Source organism: Populus trichocarpa, chromosome 6, assembly GCF_000002775.5.
Source record: "Populus trichocarpa isolate Nisqually-1 chromosome 6, P.trichocarpa_v4.1, whole genome shotgun sequence".
Classification (NCBI taxonomy): domain Eukaryota; kingdom Viridiplantae; phylum Streptophyta; class Magnoliopsida; order Malpighiales; family Salicaceae; genus Populus; species Populus trichocarpa.
Window position 1 is genome coordinate 12015064 of NC_037290.2, and position 10756 is coordinate 12025819.

At 32.4% G+C, this 10756-nt stretch overlaps 2 protein-coding genes across 8 annotated transcripts; both read right to left on the minus strand.

The window, feature by feature from the left end:
* Positions 1–2810, minus strand: LOC18100344 (MOB kinase activator-like 1A). Of its 7 annotated transcripts, none has more exons than XM_024603219.2 (9): positions 2633–2810; positions 2553–2594; positions 2403–2445; positions 2049–2097; positions 1855–1963; positions 1409–1502; positions 717–850; positions 466–629; positions 1–256 (listed from the first exon to the last, which is right to left on the minus strand). In XM_024603219.2, the coding sequence occupies exons 1-9, from the start codon at positions 2649–2651 to the stop codon at positions 185–187; spliced, it is 726 nt and encodes a 241-aa protein (XP_024458987.2). In that variant the 5' UTR covers positions 2652–2810; the 3' UTR covers positions 1–184. The 7 variants fall into 7 exon arrangements, with proteins under 7 accessions (XP_024458987.2, XP_052309547.1, XP_024458988.2 ...); XM_052453587.1 differs by having other exon boundaries at positions 2403–2435; positions 2492–2594; positions 2633–2809; XM_024603220.2 differs by lacking the exon at positions 2553–2594 and having other exon boundaries at positions 2633–2809.
* A 5439-nt stretch (positions 2811–8249) lies between these two features.
* Positions 8250–9217, minus strand: LOC18100345 (auxin-binding protein ABP19a). Its single transcript, XM_006381570.3, has one exon. The coding sequence runs from the start codon at positions 9163–9165 to the stop codon at positions 8536–8538; it is 630 nt and encodes a 209-aa protein (XP_006381632.2). The 5' UTR covers positions 9166–9217; the 3' UTR covers positions 8250–8535.
* Between the last annotated feature and the right edge of the window lie 1539 nt (positions 9218–10756).

The window sequence follows — 10756 nt, forward strand, 5'->3', positions numbered from 1 at the left end:
TAAGGCAATAGGAAAAACATCATTAGAAATTGAAATTATATATATACAGACCAGCAAAAGAGTGAGAGAAAGGAAGCGTTTAATTCCACAAAAAATCTAATGGGTTGACAGAATCTCACAGAGAAAACTTTATATCCAAAACAGTCAAACTAGAGACAAAAATTGATAAGAGATCCACAGGGCACTATAGCTTCAGAATAGATTCAACAAGGTCGTATAGAGGTGCAAGCTCCCCTTTGTCTATCAAGCGAAATTCCTGCATCATGGCACAGTCCACAACATTAATGCTTCAACAACAAAGGCTTGGTAAGGATTCGTTTATTGGAAATGATTTAAGCAAAAAAGGAATTAGAGATCCTTGTGATTTCTGATGGTAAATCATTAGGCACGCATAATATACACGAAAAGAATCTGGCGTGCAAGTGAAATGACATAATCTTGGAAGAAAGAAAGAAAAAAGCTCACCCATGTAAAGAGAACAAAATGCTTGAAGCAAGTATTTAGATGAGCTTCTTCCTTCAAGCTCACAATCTTCTGAAAATGTGAGTGATAGATGTGGGCGTATACTCGGAATAATCGCTTAAAGATTGTCTTGACAACATCTTGGAAATTTGGAGGAAATGGCGCCCCTGTAAGCACATTAGAGTTAAATACAAAGATTCCCTTGCAGCGTAAAATAGTTATATGAAAATAACCAATGAAGAAATTCCACTGACCCAGCTTTTGAGGGAAAATCAACTCATCATCAAGCTGAGCCTCAATCCAGTCCATTAGATATTCAACATATTTTGGAGCAGACACCTCAATTGGCTTCTTAATGGTAACTCCATCAGCCCATCTATACTCGTATCTAAGCGCAAAAATATAGGCGAGCACTTACTTCATAAAAACATGGAAAAAGAACAAAAAACTAAACCACAAAACTGCAATTTTAGCTATGAAGAATCTCTGGCCATTCAAATCAGAAGGCAGAGTAAAACTTTTAGCATATATTCCCAATTGGGAATTTTCAGCAACATATTTTGGAGCAGGATCTCAACTAGCCAGTCCTCAACAAGTTAATCAATGTAGAGATCTGATCTGTTAACATCTTTTCAAATGTTATATCCTCGTAGCATGAGAAAACTTTAGCACAGACATGACGCATCTGGCACAATAAACACAAGGATCATTTGAGCAAAAAAGAAAAGCAAAACCAAACGCAATCTCCACTCCTCCCCAAAGCATGCACACAAATGCAGTGATTGACACAGTCATGCATGCACATATATTCTCTCCTAGCCAAACCATAAAGAGGGAAACAGAGGTAGAAATATACAAAGATTACAGCAATTTAGCAAATCATTTGCATTAACTTTCTACAACAAAAACTACAGACAGAACTTGATTTAGGGATTGAGAATGATACTTTGGTCCTGCTGTCATCGTTGGACAGTTGGCTGCCGTGCAGAATTCAGTAAGAGTGCCATATAAAATATTCACTTGATTGAAGAAATCCACGGCTGTAGAAAAAGAATATAAATGAAAAGATCAAATAAAACTGCGGAAGCTCAAAAAATCATTTTCCTTTACAACAAACCACAGATATTTACTTCTCAACTCCTATAAATCGTTTGCATTCTGAAGTACAAAATGTAGAAATAAAAGGAGCAGTGAACTATGGCACGTATTAAGAGAATTACAATCAGTTGAAAGCAATCGTGTTCCTACATGAATCTTTCAGAAATTTGTACCAAGTATCGAAATCTCCAGAGAAGAGACACCCAAAAACATAAATTATTTAACTATATGAATTTGTCTAGAAATATAGTTTCACAGAATAAAATAAAACCTACAATTTGCGGAGTGTCTTACTATTCACAGCGAGCCACTCATTGATATCTTCTCCAGGAGGCAATCGCACAGCTTCCCTAAGGTTCCCACTACCCAAAGTAGCATCAATATGCCTTTGAAGTTGAGCACCCTGCAATTCGAATAACAGTTACATCCATCCATTCCTTTAACTATACGCATAATAACATGAAGAGAGAATGAGAGAGGCCACTAACCTTACTTCCTGAAGGAGCATTCTTCTTGGGCCGAAATGTCTTCTGGTTTCTTCAGTTAACGTAAGCCGATTCCAACAAAAAGAAAACAAAGAAAGATCAAATCCCAAATTTAACAATAAAACATAAATAAAAACGAAAAGATGATTAGCAATTCCTAAAATATCTAGTTTCAACAATGGTGACAGAAAAGAACCATTCATTTCATTGATCATCAATTCATCACTAGCCATTACACAGAACATGAGAACATTTAAAGTTAATCGTTATAATAAGAGAGATTGGAAATGGGAATGAGAGATAAACACTAATGGATTAAGAATCAAGTGCCCCACAAGAGGAAAAGGAAAGAAATACCTGCTGCCAAGACCAAAAAGACTCATAGTATGAATTTGTTTTCCTACCACACAATACAAAATGCAAGGCAGGGGAAAGAAATTAAGGTGATTGTTACAAGTATAGAAACAAAGACAGAGACATATATACATATGTTAAGTAACGACTGACTGGCAAATACATGGAATGAGTAATCTCTCACCGTCTTTGTTTCTACTCTGTCAAGCCAAATTGCCAAGGCTTAGGCTCACCTACTCTTTTCTTTTTCATTTGCCAACCCGCTTATCTGGCTGATCTACAAAAGGAAAAAGAATTTCCATAGGATTGATCACCGCTCTTGATTCAGGATAATCCAACGATATTTAAGGTGGTTTGATTTTCAATGAAATCGGAAAGAATAATAAAGAGTTCTTTAATGAAAGTTGAAGAAAAAAAATAAAAAAATCTTTGGTCTAGAAATATAAAAGAGACGAGAAACAGAAGGGTGGGTCCAGAAAATGACAAGCATCTAGCTGTCTAGATTTTGTCATTATGGATTGGGTCAAGCTTTGCTGGTGCTGGCGTTTCAGGATTAAAGACGGCTGTATATCTGTAGTTGTAACTTGTAATGGATTATTATTATTATTATTATTATTATTATCAACGTCATCAAATGGAGAAGACTGATTCAGGTTGGCGACTCCATCCATCCATCATCATGCGTTGAATGATAGTTGTCTTGTGACAATACAATGGTTTTCTTAACTGCATGGATGTCACCTTGCTCATTTATGAAAATAAATGAAATAAAATTATTAATAATAAAAAAATAAAAAATAAATATAAATTAAGATATTCAACCATATAAAATGAGATATTTATTATATTATATTTACTAAATTTATTTATTTAAATCAATAAAAAATAATAGAAATAGAAACGCAAATGAAACTAATTGAATAAACTCGCAACCTAAAAAATACATTACGCGAGACTGAACATATAAGAAATATTATTTAAAAATAAATATTTTTATTTTGAAAAATAAAGTTCATTTGTATAAATTAAAAAATATAGATGAATTAGAATAATATCTTTAAAAATCAAACAATTTTTAAAAAAACTTTTATAAAAAAAAGACATGCATAACCCGTGATCTAGGTCATGAGACTGATATAAACCTGTAGAAAAGAAATAGAAGATAATCACAAAATCAATATTAAAAAAAAGTAATGTAGAATGATAATATTGTAAAAGAAAATAAGAAAAGAAGAAGAAGATGTTGAACGACATTAACTTTTTAAACTCGTAATCCGAGTCATTAGATCGGAAGCGCTACAAATGAAAAAATACGAATCTAAATCCCTAACAAATCAAATGTTGAAAGATAAAATCAGGAAAAAAATCAATTACAAAAAAGAATCTAAGAAAAAAAATCTTAATTAAAAGAATAAGGGTGAAAATAAAAATAATAATTAGAGGGCAAACAAAATTTTTTGATTGGAGGGTTAAATTGAATTGAAAAATAGCTTTAACAAAAGAAAAAAAAACAAATCAAAAGAATTAGGGTAAAATTAGAAAAAAATAAAACAACATAAACTTTGATTGAATGATGAAATTGAATGTCAATAAAACTTAATAAAAAGGCCAAGGAAATAAATTAAGAATCAAAAGAATAAGGATTAAAATGAAAAAAAATAAAGAATTTCAATTGAAGGACTAAATTGAAAACAAACAAAACTTTTGTAAAAGGAATAAGAACGAAATAAGAAATTAAAAGAATGATGACTGAAATTGAAAAAGCAAAAACAAAGAACTTTAATTGAAGGATGATATTAAAATCCAATAAAACTTTAACAAAAAAGCAAAGGAAATAAATTTTTATGGTTTGCCGCAAATCTTGATTTAGAAACACATAAAGTTTGGTCACTTGTTTTATATCTAAGAAAAATCTTGATTTTTAAGGTTTCTTGGAGATAAATCTTAATTTGGGATATTTTAGGTTTTCTTAAAAAAAGGTTGTTTTTGCATCAATGTTTTTTTTTTAGTTTCAACCACCATATATACAAAAAATAAAAATAAAAATTGAAGGTTCTATTATTATTTTGAATTATTTAATCTTATTTCATTAGTTTCTTAATTTTCAGTCCTTTTTTTTCATGTCATTCATATCTCACATGAATTTGTATTGATACTCGTGTTTTTGTATTTGTAATTTTATATTGATAGTTTTCAATCTTTATTGCTTCTTGATTTTTTACATTATTTGATTTCATTGTTAATATATTAATCTTTAATTTTTTGTGAAGTAGTTCCTTAAATAACTAAAATCTTAAGAATTGAGTGGTGAAAGGTGAATGTGAGTATATTAAAGTGAAAAGTCAAAAATTTATCTGAAATACGAGAGAAATGACGTCCATTGAGTATAAGTACGTGAGGGGGTATGTGAATACATACACACATGAGTTAGTATCAATATACATATTGATACCAACTTAATTTTCAGCTCTTAATAATATCAACTAAGAGTGAATCATCACTACCAAAAGATAGAAAATATGAATACACACACACATGAGTTAGTATCAATATATATATTGATACCAACTTAATTTTCATCTCTTGATAATATCAACTAAGAGTGAATCATCACTACCAAAAGATAGAAATAATCTTAAATGAGGTTATTTGGCCATATAACGACAATTGGAGTTAAGAAATATAAGATTTGTCGAGGTAATAAGTGAGATGGATAGTTTGAGAACCAAGGTGGCTAGTATTCGAGATGGGCCAGACTATATAATTTTGGAAGGAAAAAAGTCTGCAAGATGAGCTAATTCATCTCCAAAAGAATCTATAGCCAAAAATACTAATGAGGAGGCCAAAGATTTTAATGATAACCATAGTGGTAGGTTTTGGCCACATAAAAACCAAAGGCCTAGGGAAATTCAACCACTTGAGTAATTCAGCCATAGGAGATTTTAGAATGGTTTGGATAGAGATTTAGGTAGTATTAAAATGAAGATTCTGGTTTTTTAAGGAATAATCAATTCAAAAGCTTATTTAGAGTGAAAAAAAATGGAGTTGACCTTTTATTGTCACCATTATTTTGAGGTAAACAAAGTGAAACTTCATGCTATTGAGTTTACTGACTATGCCATTATTTAATAGGATTAACTTGTTTTAGGAATGAGGAATAAAAAGAGACCTATACATCCAAAGATGGATCCCTAGATGGTCTCCTTTTCCTTTCATTTTATGGATCCCAAGATAATCCCTTTTCCTTTCATTAAGATTGATCCCTAATGATCATTCCTTTCATTATCAGATGAATCCCAAGATGATCCCTTCTTATTTGTGTGGACCTCGATATAGTCCTTTCATTTAATTGGTTTAAATTGTTTCAAGGTCGAGTCACCTCTCAATTCGACCAAGATTCCAAAAATCCCCCAACACAGTCTTTTAGATTTAAGTGGTTTTTCAAATGTTTTTCACCAACACCGGCTTTTCTTTATAAGCTTAGTACATAAATCCTTTTACAAGACTTTGTGCCGTAAGTATTGCAAAGAGAAGGTAACTGTCATAAACTGATTTGACCATCTTTTTCAAAATATTCTCCCAAAATTCGAAAAGAGCAAGAGATTCAGAAAACATGTTTTTAATGCATTTCAACTATTCACATGTTTTTTTTAATAATTTCTAATTATTTTTCCTTGTTGATATTTTCTGAAAAAATCAAATTCAAAGAAATATATCACCCATCCAAATTATTTTTGGAAGAACCATTGTCAGAATAGTACAAGTTTTCTTTTAAGTCTTTTTTTTGTAAAATTCCATATAAAATTTGTTTCTATCTTGTATAGGGGTTTAGTCTATCTCTTCTTATACCTTGATTCAATAATAAACTTTGTATAAGAGCCATAAAAAAAATGTTACAATACACATTTAAGGAGTTAGCAAAGCAATAACAAGAATTTTTTTAAAAATAGATTAAGAAGTTTAAAATATCTCAAAACTCGAGAAGATTATAACAAAATAGATATTACTAGGTGTGGACCTGAGCTACACCGCGGGGCCATATTATTTTTTTAATGTAAAATGATGTTTAGATATTGCAAATGCATTTTAAAAAGGGAAGAAAAACCCTCATAGACTTGACTCGGTTAAATAAGTTGGCTTTATTTTAATTAAATGATAAAAAATAAAAAATAACTGCAGATGGACCAAATCTTTTAAAAAAGTGATCGTGATAACCTGGGAAAAATCTTATATAATTCAATTTCATTATATATATTTTTTAATCTATAAAATCTTATCCCTATTTTTTTTATTGTTATTTATTTGATTGGAGATAATTTTTAAAATTCATTGTTTATACGATTTCATCCTCTATTTTTTATTGCTATTTTTTTTTGCATTGGTAATTTTTTTTAAATTGATACTTTTTTTTTTATTTCATTCTTCAATATTGAATTTAGCTTCTTGATTGAGTTCAGGTCTACGATTTAAGGGATTATGAATTTTGAAGATTATCCCAAGTTTAGGAGCTTCTCCTGGTTCATTTCCCCCCTCTTTTTAAGCTTTTTTTTCTTTTCAATTTTCATTTAGCATTTGATTTAATTAGAGATTATGCTCTATTTTTTATTTTCTTTTTATAGGATTTTTCACTAATTTTAAAAATAACTTGAGTTATCTTAGGTCTTTTTATTTTTCGCTCTTTGTTAAATTTAGTTTTTTTTAAAAGAAATGTAAACTTGTTATGCCCGCTACATGATATTTTTTGTTTTTTTTTTAGATTGAATGTTTTTTTTTGTTTTTTGTTTTTATTTTTAATATTCAGTTAATTAGATTGAATATTTTGTTTTGATTGGAGTTTCATGAGATTATTACGGTCTTATATCCTGAATCACGAGTTTTATAGATTAACTATTGTCACTTAAGTATTTTTTTTAACCCTCACCTATCTAGAGATAAACTATATGCTGTTAAATCGTTCATCACCTTCATGCTTCCAGCCTAGGCTTCGATAGTCTGGATTTGGCCATCAAAAGTCAACCGATTTTTAAGACAATGAGGGGTTTTTCCTTCACCCTAAACACAATGATGATCACTATACTATAGCTCCCCTAGTAATTCATTCAATTTAATCTGATGAGATCAGATTTTAATTCGATTAATCAAGATCAAATCAAATATAAATAATATTTGACCTAAATTACTGGCTCCGATGCAAAGCGGGATGAACCCCATATTTTTTTAAACTTTTTGGTGATAGAGTGAAATGAGATGGACCGATACATGACTCCAAAGCCCACACGTTAGCACATAGCCCAAAAGTTGAATTTCAATCTTCAACCTAAGGGTCCGTTTGATGGTAAGAGTATCACGATATTGATGAAAAAATATTATTTTAATATATTTTAAAATAAAAAATATTTTAAAAAATAATTGTAACTGTAAATATACAGTGATAGTGATGGAACAAAGTTTTGGCTCATGCCATGCACGGGCGCCCTCAAAAAGTTTGGGCCATACATTCACCAAGTTGTTGATGAGGTTATCACATTTAACTATAACCATTGTGAAATGGAACATTTGTAAGATTTATTCAAGTATACCATGCAATTGGCCAATGTTGAGCGGTTTAGGAGGAGGAGGAGAGGAGGAGGAGGAGGAGGAGGGATTCACCCTAACTTTCAGATCACTAGCCGTAAAGGAAATCATAGCTCAGTCTAGAAAGAAGCACACTGTATCTGAAAAGCTGACCCCTCCCCATTGATTTCTTTACTTAATTAATTAATATATAGCTTCTGCGTGGGTTACGTTCCCCTATTCATATTACTGCTATATATATTTCGGGATAGCCTGAACTTTTTCAAATCATAAAGATGATAAAAACATGCAGTAATTTATTCATCTAGCGTAGTTGGAAAACGAGACAAATAAAGAAGGCATGTTTGTCGAATTTTCCAGTTAAATTATTAGAGTACAATTCAACATGGAGAATCAAGTACAAAAAACACTAAAACCGACTAGGAGAATCTTGTCATAGAGACCCTTTGATGGAAAAGCAAATTAAAAGAGAGCAACAGCTAGCATGAACGAGGAAGTACATCTATCTAGCTCGATGTTTAATTAAGTCGTTTTTCTTGGAAGAGAGAGCTCGACCCAGTGCTTAACCAGTGCCTCCAAGAACACCCTTAAGTTTCTTAACCTGAGCGTCATCGAGGAATGTTGTCGTCTCTATAATTTCAGAAGGCAAATCGTTTGCAAAGAGAGCAAAGTCTAGAATCTGGAGACCTGGTCTTTCACTACTGAAGCTAACAAATGCTAGTGCTGGAGTCCCACCTGCATTTATCTGGAAGTGCAGTAAACCTCGAGGGAAAGCCATTATGTCTCCCTTCTTAAGAGACTTAAAGTAAACTTTATTGTCTGAGGAAATGAACCCAGCACAGATTGACCCAGAGACGACGATTAGAACTTCTGAACCTCCTGGGTGTGTGTGCATTGGAATAACTCCACCTACTGCCAAGTCCAAACGAGCCATGGAAATTCCAAGGCCATTTACACCTCCGAATTTGTCAGCAAATGCTGGTGTCACAGCGGCTTTGATGATGTTTGAGGTGTTTCCACCAGCACCTAGGCCCGAGAAAACAAAATCATCCACGGTTACCGCTGCAGGCTTCTTGCAAACGAAGCCTGTAGGAGTGTCTGGACCTGTGAGGTCTGCAACGCAAAAGTCCTGCACGGCAGCATTTGAGGTTGAGGAGAGGAGAGAAAAGATGAGGAAGATAGGGAGAATCATCTTCTCAAGGAATGAAGGCTCTATTTTAGGGTACAAGCAGCTAGTTAAGACCTCGGATACAATTATATAGGAGAGAATTGTGTGAATTTTAATTTGGAGTTTCATTTTCAAGGGCATGCCCATTCAGGACTTCACGTGCATGGTTATGCTTGCTGTGTACGTACTGAAACGACAGATTTCTAGCTGTTGCGCATGTGATTTTGTGATAATAATCTTGGAGCAAGACAAGGATTCTCTTTTTGTTTGGATTCGGAACTGCAGGACCAGCACGAAAAAATCTTAGGGAATTCTGTTGTTGAAAATGATCATTCATTGTGTAATTAAATACATTTGAACAATTCTCAACTTCTTAGATTTTTTTTTCCTTTTCTGAATATTCAATTAATCCAACTACAGAAATAAGGAATCTTTTCTTGCTTTTACATATACAATGGTTTTAAGTTAATCTAGAAATTCCTTACAATTCAGCTGGCTGATCTGTACGGAAGGTAGGATTAGTCAATAACTTCATTTCAAAACTGATGATCGATCCATCACTGGTGTTTGACAATATCGCCATCAATCATATATATATATATATAGTCCTCGTACTGTTCATTTCATTCAGGTGTAACGATCAAGCAGTTCCGATCAACAATGTTAAAGACTTAAAAGATCAATGAATTGACGAAACATGAACAGGGTGATACATGTATTTGCCCCTCCTGAAGAATTAATGAGATTCCCAGTAATTGTCTTTCGATTTCAAGAAGGACGAAATTCATCTCTCAATCAGCAATCTAATCGCTCCTTCTATCAACTGGATGTTTGTGCATGTCAGTTACAAGCTTGTCACAGCAGAATTCAGTGTTTAGTACATCATGCCACAGAGTGGTTCCCAAGACTTGCGAGCATAAGAGAAATCAATGCCAGAAAACGGTACCGGAACAATGTGGTCCACGAGCACATGGGATGGGATGGGATGAGAAATTAGAGCATAACAAGACAATTTGACAGCTAAAAGGAGTCTCTGCAAGTCTTATTCTCACTTTTTAAATGGTGTCCATACAAAAATGAATGGATATCAAGAATTCCCCATCTCCTACGGCGTCGGGAACTATGTATGTTCCGAGTATACGATCCCTTTTGGATTTATAAGCCTCATTCTTTGAAGCAATCATGCATGACTCATGCCGTGCAAGTCAGAAAAATGTAGATGCTACCTGATAATTCACAGGGTCATTTAACTAGTAATACTACCATGGTGAATTAAAAATAATTTTTTAAAAATAAAAAATTTTATTTTAATATATTTTTAAATAAAAAATACTTTAAACCGTCACTACTATTACAATCTCAAACACATTTTAAGTGTTTGCGATGCCCCTTGCTAGAAGCATAGAATTAACTAGATGCCATGTCCGCGCGATGCCGCGGGCTTGTGGCATGTTTGTGCGTTGTCGTGGATTTGTGGAAAAAATAAAAAAGATTATATGGAAAAAAACTGTTGCAATCCATAATGTTTTCAAAGAAAAAACTATAAAGCTAAATTCTTAATCAGATTAATATTTAAAAAATAAAATGAACAAAGAAAATTTTGAAAAAAATCATA